The 18,881-nt window shown below is 49.1% G+C and overlaps 1 protein-coding gene across 1 annotated transcript; it reads left to right on the forward strand.

Moving 5' to 3' along the window:
• The first annotated feature begins 14,249 nt into the window (after positions 1-14,249).
• On the forward strand, positions 14,250-16,027 carry CCDC166 (coiled-coil domain containing 166). Its single transcript, XM_075194114.1, is given in 3 exon segments — positions 14,250-14,314; positions 14,708-14,863; positions 14,865-16,027. Coding segments are annotated over 2 exon segments (864 nt in total). The 5' UTR covers positions 14,250-14,314; the 3' UTR covers positions 15,573-16,027.
• The last annotated feature ends 2,854 nt before the right edge of the window (positions 16,028-18,881 follow it).

The following is an 18,881-nucleotide window of genomic DNA, read 5'->3' on the forward strand; positions in this document are numbered from 1 at the left end:
AAGGTGTGTACATGCAGTATACAGGTCAGATGGAGGAAGACTCCTCCTCCTATTCTCTTATCGGTACCCTCCCCACCTTGTTGAAATTCAAATAAAAGTAAATGTAAATAAAACAATAAATGGGACAACAGAGGGGATGATAGTAAGCGATAAAGAGGACAGAGGTGAAGTAAAGGGAGAGTAAGAGGATAGACCGAGTGTAAGGATAGAGAGTGAGTGTAAGGGGAGAGAGCGAGTGTAAGAGGATAGAGCGAGTGTAAGGATAGAGAGCGAGTGTAAGGGGATAGAGCGAGTGTAAGGTGAGAGAGCGAGTGTAAGGTGAGAGAGCGAGTGTAAGGGAAGAGAGCGAGTGTAAGGGGAGAGAGCGAGTGTAAGGGGAGACAGCGAGTGTAAGGGGAGAGAGCGAGTGTAAGGGTAGGGAGCGAGTGTAAGGGGAGAGAGTGAGTGTAAAGGGAGAGAGTGAGAGTAGGGGAGAGAGCGAGTGTAAGGGGAGAGAGCGAGTGTATGGGGAGAGAGCGAGTGTATGGGGAGACAGCGAGTGTAAGGGGAGACAGCGAGTGTAAGGGGAGAGAGCGAGTGTAAGGGCAGAGAGCGAGTGTAAGGGGAGAGAGCGAGTGTAAGCAAAGAGAGCGAGTGTAAGGGAAGAGAGCGAGTGTAAGCTGAGAGAGCGAGTGTAAGGGGAGAGAGCGAGTGTAAGAGGATAGAGCGAGTGTAAGGGGAGAGAGTGAGTGTAGGGGAGAGAGCGAGTGTAAGGGGAGACAGCTAGTGTAAGGGGAGAGAGCGAGTGTAAGGGTAGGGAGCGAGTGTAAGGGGAGAGAGTGAGTGTAAAGGGAGAGAGTGAGTGTAGGGGAGAGAGCGAGTGTAAGGAAGAGAGCGAGTGTAAGAGGATAGAGCTAGTGTAGGGGAGAGAGCGAGTGTAAGGGGAGAGAGCGAGTGTAAGGGGTGACAGCGAGTGTAAGGGGAGAGAGTGAGTGTAAAGGGAGAGAGTGAGTGTAAAGGGAGAGAGCGAGTGTAAGCGGAGAGAGGGAGTGTAAGGGGAGAGAGCGAGTGTAAGGGGAGAGAGGGAGTGTAAGGGGAGAGAGCGAGTGTAAGGGGAGAGAGCGAGTGTAAGCGGAGAGAGCGAGTGTAAGGGGACAGAGCGAGTGTAAGGGGAGAGAGCGAGTGTAAGCGGAGAGAGCGAGTGTAAGCGGAGAGAGCGAGTGTAAGGGGAGAGAGCGAGTGTAAGGGGAGAGAGCGAGTTTAAGCAAAGAGAGCGAGTGTAAGGGGAGAGAGCGAGTGTAAGTTGAGAGAGCGAGTGTAAGAGGATAGAGCTAGTGTAGGGGAGAGAGCGAGTGTAAGGGGAGACAGCGAGTGTAAGGGAAGAGAGCGAGTGTAAGGGGAGAGAGCGAGTGTAAGGGGAGAGAGCGAGTGTAAGGGGAGAGAGCGAGTGTAAGGGTAGGGAGTGAGCGTAAGGGGAGAGAGCGAGTGTAGGCGGAGAGAGCGAGTGTAAGAGGAGAGAGCGAGTGTAAGAGGAGAGAGCGAGTGTAAGGGAAGAGAGCGAGTGTAAGCGGAGAGAGCTACTGTAAGGGGAGAGAGCGAGTGTAAGAGGAGAGAGCGAGTGTAAGGGAAGAGAGCTACTGTAAGGGAAGAGAGTGAGTTTAAGGGGAGAGAGCGAGTGTAAGAGGAGAGAGCGAGTGTAAGAGGAGAGAGCGAGTGTAAGGGAAGAGAGCGAGTGTAAGGGAAGAGAGCGAGTGTAAGGGAAGAGAGCGAGTGTAAGGGGAGAGAGCGAGTGTAGGGGGAGAGAGCGAGTGTAAGGGGAGAGAGCGAGTGTAAGGGGAGAGAGCGAGTGTAAGGGGAGAGAGCGAGTGTAAGAGGAGAGAGCGAGTGTAAGGGAAGAGAGCGAGTGTAAGAGGATAGAGCTAAAGTAGGTGAGAGAGCGAGTGTAAGAGGAGAGAGCGAGTATAAGCGAAGAGAGCGAGTATAAGCGGAGAGAGCGAGTGTAAGGGGAGACAGCGAGTGTAAGGGGAGAGAGCGAGTGTAAGGGGAGACAGCGAGTTTAAGGGGAGAGAGCGAGTGTAAGGGGAGAGAGCGAGTGTAAGCAAAGAGAGCGAGTGTAAGGGGAGAGAGCGAGTGTAAGCTGAGAGAGCGAGTGTAAGGGGAGAGAGCGAGTGTAAGAGGATAGAGCTAGTGTAGGGGAGAGAGCGAGTGTAAGGGAAGAGAGCGAGTGTAATAGGATAAAGCTAGTGTAGGGGAGAGAGCGAGTGTAAGGGGAGAGAGCGAGTGTAAGAGGAGAGAGCGAGTGTAAGGGGAGACAGAGAGTGTAAGGGAAGAGAGCGAGTGTAAGGGGAGAGAGCGAGTGTAAGGGGAGAGAGGGAGTGTAAGGGTAGGGAGTGAGTGTAAGGGGAGAGAGCGAGTGTAGGCGGAGAGAGCGAGTGTAAGGGGAGAGAGCGAGTGTAAGAGGAGAGAGCGAGTGTAAGGGAAGAGAGCGAGTGTAAGCGGAGAGAGCTACTGTAAGGGGAGAGAGCGAGTGTAAGAGGAGAGAGCGATTTTAAGGGAAGAGAGCGAGTGTAAGGGAAGAGAGCGAGTGTAAGGGAAGAGAGCTACTGTAAGGGAAGAGAGTGAGTTTAAGGGGAGAGAGCGAGTGTAAGAGGAGAGAGCGAGTGTAAGAGGAGAGAGCGAGTGTAAGGGAAGAGAGCGAGTGTAAGGGAAGAGAGCGAGTGTAAGGGAAGAGAGCGAGTGTAAGTTGAGAGAGCGAGTGTAGGCGGAGAGAGCGAGTGTAAGGGGAGAGAGCGAGTGTAAGAGGAGAGAGCGAGTGTAAGGGGAGAGAGCGAGTGTAAGGGGAGAGAGCGAGTGTAAGGGGAGAGAGCGAGTGTAAGGGTAGGGAGTGAGTGTAAGGGGAGAGAGCGAGTGTAATGGAAGAGAGCGAGTGTAAGAGGATAGAGCAAGTGTAATGGAAGAGAGCGAGTGTAAGAGGATAGAGCTAGAGTAGGTGAGAGAGCGAGTGTAAGGGAAGAGAGCGAGTGTAAGAGGATAGAGCTAGAGTAGGTGAGAGAGCGAGTGTAAGGGGAGAGAGCGAGCGTAAGAGGAGAGAGCGAGTGTAAGGGGAGAGAGCGAGCGTAAGAGGAGAGAGTGAGTGTGAGGGGAGAGAGCAAGCGTAAGAGGAGAGAGCGATTGTAAGGGGAGAGAGCGAGTGTAAGGGGAGAGAGCGAGTGTAATGGAAGAGAGCGAGTGTAAGAGGACAGAGCTAGAGTAGGTGAGAGAGCGAGTGTAAGGGAAGAGAGCGAGTGTAAGAGGATAGAGCTAGAGTAGGTGAGAGAGCGAGTGTAAGGGGAGAGAGCGAGCGTAAGAGGAGAGAGCGAGTGTAAGGGGAGAGAGCGAGCGTAAGAGGAGAGAGCGAGTGTAAGGGGAGAGAGCGAGTGTAAGCGGAGAGAGCGAGTGTAAGAGGATAGAGCTAGAGTAGGTGAGAGAGCGAGTGTAAGGGAAGAGAGCGAGTGTAAGAGGATAGAGCTAGAGTAGGTGAGAGAGCGAGTGTAAGGGGAGAGAGCGAGCGTAAGAGGAGAGAGCGAGTGTAAGGGGAGAGAGCGAGCGTAAGAGGAGAGAGCGAGCGTAAGGGGAGAGAGCGAGTGTAAGGGGAGAGAGCGAGTGTAAGAGGATAAAGCTAGTGTAAGGGGAGAGAGTGAGTGTAAGGGGAGAGAGCGAGTGTAAGAGGATAGAGCGAGTGTAAGGGGAGAGAGCGAGCGTAAGAGGAGAGAGCGAGTGTAAGGGGAGAGAGCGAGTGTAAGGGGAGAGAGCGAGTGTAAGAGGATAGAGCTAGAGTAGGTGAGAGAGCGAGTGTAAGGGAAGAGAGCGAGTGTAAGAGGATAGAGCTAGAGTAGGTGAGAGAGCGAGTGTAAGGGGAGAGAGCGAGCGTAAGAGGAGAGAGCGAGTGTAAGGGGAGAGAGCGAGCGTAAGAGGAGAGAGCGAGCGTAAGGGGAGAGAGCGAGTGTAAGGGGAGAGAGCGAGTGTAAGAGGATAAAGCTAGTGTAAGGGGAGAGAGTGAGTGTAAGGGGAGAGAAGAGGTCCACTGAGTAAGGCCTAGGGAGGAGGAAAGGGCGAGAAGTTTAATGGTGACGGGGTCAGAACAGTTGTCAATAGGGATATTAAAGTCCCCAAGTATGATGGAGGGAAGGTCAGAGGAAAGGTAGTAAGGGAGCCAGGCAGCGAAGTTGTCAAGGAAAAGGGAGGAGGGGCCTGGGGGACGGTAGATGACGGAGACACGGAGGTGGATGGGGGAGAAGAGACGGATGGAGTGTACTTCAAAGGAGGAGAAGGAGAGGGAAGGTAAAGTAGGAATGACACGAAAAGTGCAGTTAGGGGATAGGTGGAGGCCCCCGTAGGAGAGAGCAGCGGGTGAAACGGTATCAGAAGAATTAAGCCAGGTTTCAGTGATGGCAAGAAGATTAAGAGAGTTGGAGATGAAGAGGTCATGGATGGAGGAAAGTTTGTTGCAGATGGACCTGGAGTTCCAGAGGGCACAAGAGAAAGGGAGGGAGGGAAGAGGGGAGATGCGGATGAGATTATCAGGGTTGATGGAGCGAGGGGGAGGGGGAGGGTGAGGGGTGGGGCAGTGAGAGTTGGGCGAGAGAAAGGGGCTAGGGGAGAGGATGGGTATAGGAAAGGAGCGGGGCAGCATGGTGAGAGACAGGGGGGACTGGGAATGAGAGAAGGGGCAAGAAGAAGGTAAGGGCAATTAGCGCCGAGGTGAAGGCAGCAACGGGCGCCAGAAGTGGGCCAGAGCGGTCAAGTTAGATATGGGCTGACAAAGCAGAGTAAGACAAGAACAAAGGAAGGACTGCAGAGAACAATGAACTGGAGCAGGAACAAAGGGCAGTGGCAAACACAATTTAAAGTGCCGTAAAGATAAAATGAAATGGAGATAAATTAATTAAAGTGCAAATACAATTAAGGTAGAATACACTACAATAAGATAAAATTAAATTGAAGTAAAATAAGTTAAAAGAACTTAAGGTAAATTTTAAAATGAAAAACACATGGTAGTAAATGTAATGGAGGCCGCAGAGAGCCTATACCTGGAGGAACAGGAGAGTCCAGGGAGTCCAGAGATCAGGGTAGTCCACAGGTAGTCGTGGGAGCAGATCGGAGGGACCAGAGTTCAGGAACAGGTGTGGAGTTACGGTGGGTCACGGAGACAGTCCCAGGAACAGGTTCAGATCAGGAACAAGTAAGACAGGAGTTCCTGAGGGTCGCAGGGCAGGGCAGGCCCAGTGTCCAGGTGGGAGTCGGCAGCAGATGTCCAGGAAAGCAGACCAGGTGGCAGGAGTCCAGGCTGCGGGAGACCAGAAGCGGGAGATCAGGCAGCGGGAGACCAGGCAGCAGATGTCCCGAGGAGAAGGCAGACGGGAGACAGGCAGCAGGGGACACCAGGAGACCGTCCCGAGGAGATGGCAGGCGGGAGACAGGCAGCGGGCGTCCCGAGGAGATGGCAGGCGGGAGACAGGCAGCGGGCGTCCCGAGGAGATGGCAGGCGGGAGACAGGCAGCGGGCGTCCCGAGGAGATGGCAGGCGGGAGACAGGCAGCGGGCGTCCCGAGGAGATGGCAGGCGGGAGACAGGCAGCGGGCGTCCCGAGGAGATGGCAGGTGGGAGACAGGCAGCGGGCATCCCGAGGAGATGGCAGGTGGGAGACAGGCAGCGGGCGTCCCGAGGAGATGGCAGGCGGGAGACAGGCAGCGGGCGTCCCGAGGAGATGGCAGGCGGGAGACAGGCAGCAGGCGTCTCGTTGAGCTGCTGGAAATGATGGTAACTCTGTGAGTTGATATCCAGGAATAAGCAGGGCTGAGTCAGACATACAGGAACAGGTAGGGGAGCTCTGTGAGCTGAGTACTGTAGACTGGACACACAGGTACAGCTGAGCTGCAGTACTGCAGAGAATGGTAACTCTGTGAGTTGGTATCCAGGAATGGATCTCCTCATCCTCCTGGACCTCTCCTGTTGCAGACCCTTCTCTCTATCGGCCTCTCACTACACCAGTGGTGGGAGCTTCAGGCGGTGACTCCTTTCTCCCAGCAGGTTATTCTGTAAGCAGAACTGTGATTAATCTACTTGGGCCTGATTCATTAAGGATCTTAACTTTAGAAACTTCTTATTTCAGTCTCCTGGACAAAACCATGTTACAATACAAGGGGTGCAAATTAGGATTTTGTTTTGCACATAAGTTAAATACTGACTGTTTTGTCATGTAACACACAAATACCTGATAGCTTATTTGTACACTGACATTTAAAGTTGATATTTGTGTGCAACATGAAAAAACAGTCAGTATTTAACTTTTGTGTAAAACAGAAAACTAATTTGCACCCCTTGCATTGTAACATGGTTTTGTCCAGGAGACTGAAATAAGAAGTTTCTAAAGTTAAGATCCTTAATGAATCAGCCCCTTGTTCTCACACGTAAGCATTAGTCGTATTGGGCTCCCTTCTAGGGGTCTGAATTGCGACTTTATCTCGGACTCTGGAGTTAGAAATATATTTCTGGACATTAACCTGTTCTATTCCAGAGCAGCAATAACTTTGGAACTTTGTCTTATTGTGTATGTGCTACGACTGGTTCTATCCAAGTGTGATTCAGAAAACAGACAAATGTGGTGTTTTTATGGTTGTATTACCCAGAACAGGGGCCAGGCTGGGGGGCATTCGCCGCCCGGGCCGGTCCCATATTGGGCTACCTTGAGCCACCTGCACTGTTTCCTTTAAAATAGGCTGCAAAATCGAGTCTTGCTCCTCGGACTAAAAGTTGCCAGCCCTCCCCTGACTCAGGACATTGTCACACTGTATTCTCTATTCATTGTTTAACTTGGAATTGTTTTTCTGGTCCAGACTTGGACTGATTAAGTTTATTTATATATAATATATATGTTTATATGTAGCTTATGCTTTTGCTTTAATAAATACAATTGCTTTTATTTTAGCTACCTTTCCTGCTGACGTCACCTATTACTAAATCCACATGACGCCAGGGGATACATTTATTTCTGAACAAGGTATGAAGGTGTCTACAAGGTGGATGAGCTCCCATCTAATCCTGTAGCATGTGATGATCTCAGGAAGCCAGATCTCATCAGATGTAACAAGACATTTTAATGCCCAGAACAAGGTAGAACGCTGGTGCCCCCCTCACCAGCCCCCACTGTAGGTGGGGATGATGTTAGGCACATGTTACAGCTCTGCAATCAGATCCACAACCTGTGTTCATTTGCAAATATATAGAAATATTAGGCACCTTGATAGGGCTCACACGGTGCCCTCTTAGCCCCCACCTCTGTTTATATTAAACAGCTGCCCACAGGTGCGTTACCAACAGCCAAAGCCTCTTCAAACCGCCTGTAACATGCATGTGTCTAAGAGATGACTGATCCCTGTAACAACACACTGACCTGTTCACAACTAACCTGATGTGCTGGGAACCTTTCATGAAGTCAATCAGAACTGCTGGACTAATGTGCACTCAGCTGTGAGCAGACTGTAATCATAGGGTTAATACCCCCTAAAACACCAGCATTCTGCAAGAGAATGCCTACAGACCCAACAATAAATCAACGCTGCCTAATTTGGGCACCAGGAGGGTTAAAACCCGACACAGGGTATGTGAAATCACTGGCGCTAGGCACCACATGTATAAAATAAATGTTAAACATGTATCTAATAAAAGAAAATGTTCTTACCTGTGCCCTGGAGGCCCAGCGATGACCTAGGGGGTCCCACAGAGTGGATCCCCCAGGCAGCTGGCTTCAGTTCCTGACAGAGCATCCTGTGGGACCCAGCTGGTGGACTCACATACTGGAGCTCATAGAGCACCGGGATTTGGGGAGAGCCAGACCCCAAGACAGGGTCTGTGGAAGTACTCTTAGGCGGAAGGTCTTATTGTGTGTGCATTAGAGACACATGTGTAGGACTCCTTGGTCTGCCCCCTGACAGTTCATGTGTGTACATTAGAGACACATATGTAGGATTTCTTTAAAGCAGCGGTTGTAAAGTATTAAAATAAGTTTCATTTTATAGCTCGTACCTTTAAAATGCTTTATATATAAATTATATTTTAAATCTGGATTATTTTCCGTATCTGGACTGTTCTTAGACTGGTACATCTATGTAATGTGTAGGGAACATGTACCTTGAGCAAGCGCTCTCCAGCACAGTCTGGAATCTGAATGGAGAATATTGGCGTATTTAACCATGAAGTGGCCGGGTCAGTGCTCAGTTACAGGTATGACCTATGTGGTTCCATGTACAGGGTACAGTCTTCTCTCCTGCGTCCTGTCTTCCTTAGGATTGTACTAATAGAGCTGCTTCCAGTTGCCCAGGAAGGGATTCTGCTATTTGAAAGGACATCACCTTCTTCCTGAATAAAGGTCCTTCTGAAGAACACACTGAGGGAGTAGAATATTATATTGTGGCTTGTCCAGACCAGAACTAAGAAAGCTCCATAGGCTGATCCCATAAACCAGGGACAGATCCTCTATTTATAAATAAAATCCTTATTCTCCCATCGCCCCCCTCCCCCTTTACAGGGCACCTCTCGCACCGCCCTAGTTAATGCCCTGTCTCCAGGTATGACGGCCATCAGAACCTTACATAGAGGAGCTGTGGAGTGGGAGGATGAGGTGAGTGGAGGTAACTGGAGTTATGGGGTGTGTGGATGTAGATGGAGGGGTGTGGAGGCTGGAGGGGGTAAAAACTGTGTGTAGGCAGAAGGAGGTGTGAGGTGTGTGAATGCAAGAGGAGGTATGATGTGGGTGGAGGCAACAGGGGACTGTGGAAATAGGAGGAATTATGTGTGGGAAAGCAGGAGGAAGTAATGGGTGGTAGAGGCATTAAGTGAGTTGGGGAATACTTGGTGAGTTTAGGCAGAAGTAGCTATGGTGACAGGAAGACATATGAGGTGGTTGGAGGCAGGAGGAGGAATTGTGTGGATGCAGAGGTGGAGGGGATGGTTGGGAAAATGAAGAGATAGAGGGGTGGGCTGTGTGGAGGCAGGAGGAGGGGTGGGCTCTTTGGAGGCAGGAAGTGATGGCGTGGGCTGTATGGAGGCAGGATGAGGAGGTGTGAGTTGGGAGGAGAGGAGGTAGAGCTGTGAGTTGGTAGAAGGAGGAGGAGGTATGAGTTGGTTGAAGAAGGGGATGGAGGGATGGGCTGTGTGGAGGTATTAGATCGAGGGGTGGGTTGGGTAAAGAAGGAGGTGGAGGGGGACTGTGTGGAGGCAGGAGGAGGGGTGGGCTCTTTGGAAGCAGGGGGTGATAGGGTGGGCTGTTTGGAGGCAGGAGGAGGTATGAGTTGGGTGAAAGAGGATCTGGAGGGATGGGCTGTGTGGAGGCAGGAGAAGGAGGTATGAGATGAGTGAAGTAGGGGATTGAGGAATGGGCTGTGTGGAGGTGGAGGGGTGAAGGAGAAGGTGGAGGGGTGGGCTGTATGGAGGCAAGAGGGTGAAGAAGGGGGTGGAGGAGTGGGTTGTGTGGAAGAAGTAGGGGAATGGGTGGGTTGGGTGAAGGAGGTGATGGAAAGGTGGCCTGTGTGGAGGCTGGAGTTAAAGGAGTGAAGGTGGAGGGGTGAGCTGTGTGGAGGCAGGAGGTGGAGGGCTGAAGGAGGAGGTGGAGGGGTGGGCTGTGTGGAGGCAGGAGGTGGAGGGCTGAAGGAGGAGGTGGAGGGGTGGGCTGTGTGGAGGCAGGAGGTGGAGGGCTGAAGGAGGAGTTGGAATGGTGAGCTGTGTGGAGGCAGGAGGTGGAGGGGTGAAGAATGAGTTGGAGGAGTGGGCTATTTGGAAGCAGGAGGAGGAGGTATGAGCTGTGTGAAGGAAGACATGGAGGGGGGGCTCTTTCTTTTGTCCTTTCTTTTTCATTTTCCTTTTCAGGGTGCTCCACTTGGAGTTCCCACTTCTCTTGCTGGTGGAATATTGCAGTTATTTTTGGTGTGCTAACAAATTGTTTTTCTTCCCTGCCTTACAGACCATCGGACCCCTCTGCAGATTTGGTTGCTGGGACACTCATATGTTCATTAGACTGGTTTAAATAGGGCAGCTCGGGATACCCTTTTTTTTGGGGGGGGGGGGGTTGGTGGTAGTCCAGTGGATAGGTTTAAGATGGCCAGGGTTCATGGAGCTCTTGGGCTTTCATGTGGCTAGTCTATGGATTCCTCATGTTTTGGTGATAAATCTCAGGGAGAGCGATTTGGGTCACTGTAAGTCTGTTGACTGGATTTTACTGATTCAGGCGGATGTGGCGTGGGTTGGTGCTTCCTGGCCTACCTTGTTGACATGTTGAACTGATATAGTGCCGAGGAGGATTTGGTGTTTCACTCACTCTATTGGGGGTTTGAGGATTGAGCACCCGCAGATCAGATTTCAGAGCCCCTTGATCTATAAAAGTGACTGTGTGCATTTAAGCGATGGGGGCATAGTTTGGTTTGTGAAGGATGTTTATGAGAGTTTGGCTGCGGTGTAGGTGTGATGGTGGGCCCTGGGTCCTAGAGATCCGGGAGTGGCCAGAAAATGCAGTGCAGTCAACGGCCAGTGGTTGGGGCACACATTATGGTAGTGGTCACGCTGAACCCGCCTCTCTGACTGAATCGGCTATAGTCTTAGTACAGGTACCACTTCTGTGGGTGTGGTGGCGTTACGTTTAGCCCAGAGGATTGGTGGGTTCTGTAAGCCTGGGATGCGAGGTTCCCCTAAGGTAGATATGTGTGCGCGGGTGTCAGGATCCCCAAAGGTAAGAGAGGGTAAGTGATTGAAGTGATTTATTAGGAAACACTGAAAACACTGGTTCAAGATGCAAAGGTGGTAAGACAATGGCAGACTACTGTTCGCAACAATGGAGTAAGCAACAATAGTCAATGATGCAGGCACAGTTAGTGTAACAGATAATAGTTCAATCAAACAGCAATAATGAAGACTTAGGTTCGTTCAGATGGTAACTCAGAGCAACAACAGCAGAACCATTTATACAGCGACAGTTCAATAGAAACGAATGTGATGAAGAACAAGCTGATCCGTTTAGATGGTAACGCTATACTTACCAACTTTGAATACTTTGTTTCCGGGAGCCTGTCATGGGAGGTGGACGTGACAGGGGCGGGGCTCCAAAATGCGCATCATTCCCAGGGAATCTCCGACTCCCCGTTTGGGAGCTAATTCTGCCCACTTCACTAGGAAGTGGGGCACAGAATTCGGGAGATTACCACATACACCCGGGAGTCCGGGAGACTCTCGCAAAATGCGGGAGTCAGTTGGCAAGTATGGGTAACCCAGAGCAACCACAGGTGAGTTACTGGTACAGCAGCAGTTCAATAGACACAAATATGTTGAAGAACTAGTTGATCCCTTTGAATGGTAACTCAGAACTACGGTAGAAGAATAGCTGGTACGCAGAGATGAGATGAATACAATATACAACGATAGCTACTCATCAACCAGAGTGACCTGATGATCTGGCAAAGGCTGCTTGGGACAGACAGGCTTATATAGGCCAGAAGCAGGTGTAAGGCTCCCAGCAATAATGAGGCAGGTAAGAGCAGTCCAAGTAGCACAGTGGCCCCTTTGGTGGACAGTGGTACTACAGGCAGGACAAATATATGCAAGAAGATCCAACAAGATACCTGCAGACAGGAGCTGCAGAATGCAGGTTGTGACATCGGGTTTGACTGGTTATTCCCCACTTGAACCTGGGGTTTGATTGATTGTCCCCAGTTGATGAGGTCCGATGGTTGAGCTGGGACATTCTGGTTCTGCCTGGTACACGTACTGACTGCTCTTTTCTACACCACCATATTTAAATAAACTATTTTAATTTTTCCACACTCAGGTCTTGTGTCAATTATTTAAGGTTTTAGTTAAGTAAGAGTTGTAAAGAAAGTATCCACGCACCAGGCAGTCACTCGCCCTGTATGTTATATATAATATATAATTCAATTGAAAATTTCCAACAATTGCTTGGGTGCTGCCCCCTACTGTGTACAGCTCATAGAAAACATGGCATATAAATAGGGGACTCTTAGAGGGATAGAGTAATATTTAAAAATAAATACTTTATTGGATATATATTAAAATGATCACTAAATGGCCAATGAGCCACCAGTAATGAAATATTTAAAAACAAAAATGAACTGTGTCAAAAGTGCAAAATGTGTGATTAAAACTGTCAGCGGCTGCTCCCGTCTCACTATGTTAGGTATATATTAGTGGGGAATCAATAGTCACAATAGTAAATCATTATAAGATCCTAAATTGTTAATCTCTCAATAAAGATTATATAATATCTTTTAATGACATATTTGATATGATATAACATTAGCTACTTATAACTTGACAGATAACTAAATATTATATCTGAGAATTAGTTAGGTGCAAGAGAAAAAGCCGATGAGAAATATACTGCACCAGTGCAGACGGCTCCATAGAGGTTACAGCCTCTGTACGGAGATTAAACTGAATAAAAGGCTTCTCCCCTCCTGGTGGGTGCTGTTATCCGGTCACTCCTGAATGGATGCGATCTTGGGAGTAGCCTAGAGAAAGGACCGCTACTCTCTGGATATACCAGGGGTAGTGCCGCCGGATACTGTTATCTGGGATTTATATTCCATGTTTTCTTTCTTTTGCTTTTGTCAATCTCTAATAGTTAAGTAAGAGTCAGAGGGTAAAGGGAGTCAGGATATCGGCCGTTCAGCCTTCTATGAGTCGGGTGAAGGAGGAGGTGGAGCTGGGTGGAGTATTGAGGAATGTTTACAGTCACTAGGATACCTCTGTGTGATGAATAGAGAGCAGCACAGGACACAAGTGTGACTGATAGACGGTGAGTTACAATATATCGGTTATACCCATATTATATACTCTGTACAAGTTACAGTGTAATGATCAGAGAAGCGGGATGTAAGGTCAGCAGACAGTAATATTATTACAGCTCCTCTGTATCACACACATAGAGTGAGCCGTACACATAACAATGGTCAGACTGGAATCATGTCTACAGTACGTGTAACACATATGTAATAAATGTTATTGATATAACTACATACTAATCTCTACAGCTTCCTTGTGAAACATAATTTTACATATCACATTTTTATTTTATTCTGATACACAAACGTATTAAAATAATGGCTATGTCCCCATAGGAGACCTGATCTATGTACAGCCAGGGGGATCCGTGAAACATGGCCTGTGGGTAACACTACACATACATGACATACACGGATGAGATATGTTCTCTTGTAGTCACGTGTGTCTGCTGTGACCTCCAGCATCTATCCATGTAGCCTGTTACTGATCTATGTTCATAGTAATGTTATAGAAGTAGACGTTGGTATCATGAAGGGCTGCACTACCACTGGGCAGTCACCGGGGGCACCACGGTCTAGGGGGTGTCTGTAGTCTCCCTCACTAGTCACTGGCTGCTGCTCCTGGTGATGGTTGGGTAGTGCGGCTATGATGTCACAGCTCTGTCCCCGCATTACGCAAGGTCTATGGGGGCATGCATCGGCCCTGCATGGGCAGTCAGTCACCCAGATTACATATATATATATATATAATATGTCTGGGAGAGCTCTGGATGTAGGAGAGGAGACCCCCCATCCAGATCCTGCGTCTCTTGTAAAGTCCCAAGAAGTAGCCCAGTATGTTTTATTCCAGTTCTGTAAAGATCACATGATTGTAGTTCTCCGAGGTCCAGTAATGAGAGTGTCACACTTACATACATCAGCTGCTCGTTGTGCCATATACGTCATCACATTCTGGTCACACCCTTATCAATCAACATATTGTGCTTAAAAATTGTCCAAATTCCAAATATCTGCCCCCCAGGCCTATCCCATAGAGCGCTACCTAGGGCTGGGTCGCTGGCCTACCTGCATTTATTTTCCTTTAATAGGTTACTGAGCCGAGTGTCTCACACCTGGCTAAAATTTACCCCTGCATGTGAGGGGTTAATATTGACAGTTTGTAGGTTGTGACATACTGGAATATGAGGGGTTAATATTAACAGTTTGTAGGTTGTAACATACTGGAATATGAGGGGTTAATATTAACAGTTTGTAGGTTGTGACATACTGGAATATGAGGGGTTAATAGTGACAGTTTGTAGGCTGTGACATACTGGAATATGAGGGGTTAATAGTGACAGTTTGTAGGCTGTGACATACTGGAATATGAGGGGTTAATAGTGACAGTTTGTAGGTTGTGACATACTGGAATATGAGGGGTTAATAGCAGAACGCTGGGTCTCAGGAGCAGATGGACCATCAGTCCTCCCCCGCTTGTGGCCCCCATTGCTACCAGGCCCCATAGAAGCGCAGGTAGTTCCACTGATGGGTACAGTATCTGGGAACGTCGGGATCTTGTTGGGATCTGCACAGAGGTCAGGATAAGATAAGGAGGGTTAGTACGAGGAAATGGTAACAAGCCCCATTAGTGGAACCCACGTTCATAGTCTGTAACCTGAGGTCAGCCGTGATAATCACACCTCTGGGGTACAGGCACAAACCACACACCCACTACTGTAGATATGTCACCCAGATTGTAGAAGACAATTAGAATGGATTTAAAGTGGGATCACATCAATGTTGTCTCAGCTACAATAGAGTTCTGTGAGGAACAGGAATAGTAAGCTCCTATTTACAGAGCATTGACGGGCTGCAGGTATCATGTTATAAAATGACCAGGACTAATTTTGTTCATGTATCTCACAGATGCCACCAAAGAAGAAGTCACCAGGCAAAGCTGCAAAGGTTTCTGTGACCGATGCCCCTGAACCAGTAGAAGAGGGAGCAGATGGGAATGAAGTTGTGAGTGAGAGGAAAGCTCATCTACAAGAGGAACACAACCATCTGGTAGCTGAAGAAGAAGGGACTGAGAAGAAGACTAGAGCAGCTACGCAGGGAGAATGAGCTGCTACAGGAGGAGGCAGAGAGAGTGCGGGTGGAGAGCCAGGAATATTTGCTATACATGAGCAAGAGAAGCCAACGACGTCAGGACGCCATAATCAGTCTGAGCGACCAGAATAGCCGGGATTTGGAGGACATTCGACTGCAAAAATCAGATCTTGAGTCCCAGTTCCACAATGAAGAAATGAAGCTCAGGGAACAACTACTCAAGAGGGAAACTGAGCTGGCCAATTTGGGAAAAGAGCTGAAAGAGTTGGAACCAATGAAAGAGCTACAGAAGGAGCAGGTCTCACTCATAAAGCGACTGGAGGATCAGGTTATGGCCACCCGAGGGAAGCACACAGAGTCCTTGCTAAGGGTGAAGAGCTCCTTCCTGAGAGAAAAAGTGCAATGTCAGCAGGACTCTGAGCAACAGCTAAACCAGCTGTCCCAGAAGGCTCAAGAGGAAGCCAGAAAGGCATTGAACGAAGTGAGTAGAAAGGTTAATGAGGAGAACCTAAGCCTTAGACAGGAGCTGTCCCATCTCATTCACAGATTCCGTGTCCTGCAGGCTCAGCAGAAGAGGCTCAAGGAGCAAAACAAGCAGTTGCTGAGTGAGCAGCAATGTAGGACGGATGTGGGAAATGTCCAACGCAAGTTAAAGATGGGTTCCACCCTTCCACATCTATGATCTAAGAGGACACAAGGAGAAGGAAAGAGATGAAAATCTTGAGACCATCACCCCAGTCTCACTGGAAGCACCACCGTGATGTCCTGGCAATAGCTGCCGTCTAATCGTGTACACAAGACTGTGCCTACGTTACACCTATAAGAGGACCTGGTGGGTTTACACGGTCTGTACACTGTGACTGTCTCCCATAGTCAGAACTGGGAATAATCTGTATTACAATAAATTTTTTCATAAGAAGAAGGTAATATAGATACCAAGTCATTCATCACACTTCCATATAGACCCCATGTCACATATAGACTGGGTTCCATCCCAACTCAGATACCTAGCAATGTGCTATATGTGACTCTGCTGTGTTTCTCTATTATTAACATTATAAACATTTATTTATATAGCGCCAGAATATTCCATAGCTCTATACTGTCCTGTCACATATAGACCCATGTTTCCATACAGCTCTGCTCCCTCTAATACACTGTAATGTGCTATATGTGATAGTGCTAGCTGTACCAGTGAGAGTAGGGTATGTGTGAGGGTGTACCAGTGTGAGTAGTATAGGTGGAAGTAGAGTAAGTATTAGGGTGTACCGGTGGGAGTAGGATAGGTGTGAGGGTATCTCAATGTGAGTAATATAGGTGGAAGTAGGGTGGGAATGAAAGCATACCAGTTTGAGTAGGGTAGGTGTGAGTAGGGTATGTGTGATAGTATAGCAATGGGAGTAGTACAGGTGGGAGTAGGGTAGGTGTGAGGGTGTGCCAGTGTGAGTAGTATAGGTAAGAGTAGGGTAAGTGTGAGGTGTAGCAGTGTGAGTAGTATAGGTGGGAGTAGGGTAGGTGTGAGGGTGTACCAGTGTGAGTAGTATAAGTGGGAGTAGGGTAGGTGTGAGGGTGTACCAGTGTGAGTAGTATAGGTGGGAGTAGGGTAGGTGTGAGGGTGTACCAGTGTGAGTAGTATAAGTGGGAGTAGGGTAGGTGTGAGTGTGTACCAGTGTGAGTAGTATAGGTGGGAGTAGGGTAGGTGTGAGGGTGTAGCAGTGTGAGTAGTAAAGGTGAGAGTAGGGTAGGTGTGAGGAGGTACCAGGGGATGTAGTACAAGTGGAAGTAGAGTAGGTATGAGGGTGTACCAGTGTGAGTAGTATAAGTGGGAGTAGGGTAGGTGTGAGGGTGTAGCAGTGTGAGTAGTATAGGAGGGGAGTAGGGTAGGTGTGAGGGTGTACCAGTGTGAGTAGTATAGGAGGGAGTAGGGAAGGTGTGAGTGTGTAGCAGTGTGAGTAGTATAGGTGGGAGTAGGGTAGGTGTGAGGGTGTACCAGTGTGAGTAGTATAAGTGGGAGTAGGGTAGGTGTGAGGGTGTACCAGTGTGAGTAGTATAGGTGGGAGTAGGGTAGGTGTGAGGGTGTACCAGTGTGAGTAGTATAAGTGGGAGTAGGGTAGGTGTGAGTGTGTACCAGTGTGAGTAGTATAGGTGGGAGTAGGGTAGGTGTGAGGGTGTACCAGTGTGAGTGGTATAGGTAGGAGTAGGGTAGGTGTGAGGGTGTACCAGTGTAAGTAGTATAGGTGGGAGTAGGGTAGGTGTGAGGGTGTACCAGTGTGAGTAGTATAAGTGGGAGTAGGGTAGGTGTGAGGGTTGTACCAGTGTGAGTAGTATAGGTGGGAGTAGGGTAGGTGTGAGGGTGTAGCAGTGTGAGTAGTATAAGTGGGAGTAGGGTAGGTGTGAGTGTGTACCAGTGTGAGTAGTATAGGTAGGAGTAGGGTAGGTGTGAGGGTGTACCAGTGTGAGTGGTATAGGTAGGAGTAGGGTAGGTGTGAGGGTGTACCAGTGTAAGTAGTATAGGTGGGAGTAGGGTAGGTGTGAGGGTGTACCAGTGTGAGTAGTATAAGTGGGAGTAGGGTAGGTGTGAGGGTGTACCAGTGTGAGTAGTATAGGTGGGAGTAGGGTAGGTGTGAGGGTGTAGCAGTGTGAGTAGTATAAGTGGGAGTAGGGTAGGTGTGAGTGTGTACCAGTGTGAGTAGTATAGGTGGGAGTAGGGTAGGTGTGAGGGTGTACCAGTGTGAGTGGTATAGGTAGGAGTAGGGTAGGTGTGAGGGTGTACCAGTGTAAGTAGTATAGGTGGGAGTAGGGTAGGTGTGAGGGTGTACCAGTGTGAGTAGTATAAGTGGGAGTAGGGTAGGTGTGAGGGTGTACCAGTGTGAGTAGTATAGGTGGGAGTAGGGTAGGTGTGAGGGTGTAACAGTGTGAGTAGTATAGGTAGGAGTAGGGTAGGTGTGAGGGTGTACCAGTGTGAGTAGTATAGGTAGGAGTAGGGTAGGTGTGAGGGTGTACCAGTGTGAGTAGTATAGGTGGGAGTAGGGTAGGTGTGAGGGTGTACCAGTGTGAGTAGTATAGGTGGGAGTAGGGTAGGTGTGAGGGTGTAACAGTGTGAGTAGTATAGGTAGGAGTAGGGTAGGTGTGAGGGTGTACCAGTGTGAGTAGTATAGGTAGGAGTAGGGTAGGTGTGAGGGTGTACCAGTGTGAGTAGTATAGGTGGGAGTAGGGTAGGTGTGAGGGTGTAACAGTGTGAGTAGTATAGGTAGGAGTAGGGTAGGTGTGAGGGTGTACCAGTGTGAGTAGTATAGGTAGGAGTAGGGTAGGTGTGAGGGTGTACCAGTGTGAGTAGTATAGGTGGGAGTAGGGTAGGTGTGAGGGTGTACCAGTGTGAGTAGTATAGGTAGGAGTAGGGTAGGTGTGAGGGTGTACCAGTGTGAGTAGTATAGGTAGGAGTAGGGTAGGTGTGAGGGTGTACCAGTGTGAGTAGTATAGGTAGGAGTAGGGTAGGTGTGAGGGTGTACCAGTGTGAGTAGTATAGGTGGGAGTAGGGTAGGTGTGAGGGTGTACCAGTGTGAGTAGTATAGGTGGGAGTAGGGTAGGTGTGAGGGTGTACCAGTGTGAGTAGTATAGGTGGGAGTAGGGTAGGTGTGAGGGTGTACCTGTGTGAGTAGTATAAGGTGGGAGTAGGGTAGGTGTGAGGGTGTACCTGTCTGAGCAGTATAGGTGGGAGTAGGGTAGGTGTGAGGGTGTATCTGTGTGAGTAGTATAGGGGGGTAGGGTAGGTGTGAGGATGTACCAGTGTGAGTAGTATAGGTGGGAGTTGGGTAGGTGTGAGGGTGTACCAGTGTGAGTAGTATAGGTGGGAGTAGGGTAGGTGTGAGGGTGTAACAGTGTGAGTAGTATAGGTAGGAGTAGGGTAGGTGTGAGGGTGTACCAGTGTGAGTAGTATAGGTGGGAGTAGGGTAGGTGTGAGGGTGTACCTGTGTGAGTAGTATAGGTGGGA

The sequence above is a fragment of the Mixophyes fleayi genome, unplaced genomic scaffold, assembly GCF_038048845.1.
Source record: "Mixophyes fleayi isolate aMixFle1 unplaced genomic scaffold, aMixFle1.hap1 Scaffold_1599, whole genome shotgun sequence".
In the NCBI taxonomy this organism is placed as follows: domain Eukaryota; kingdom Metazoa; phylum Chordata; class Amphibia; order Anura; family Limnodynastidae; genus Mixophyes; species Mixophyes fleayi.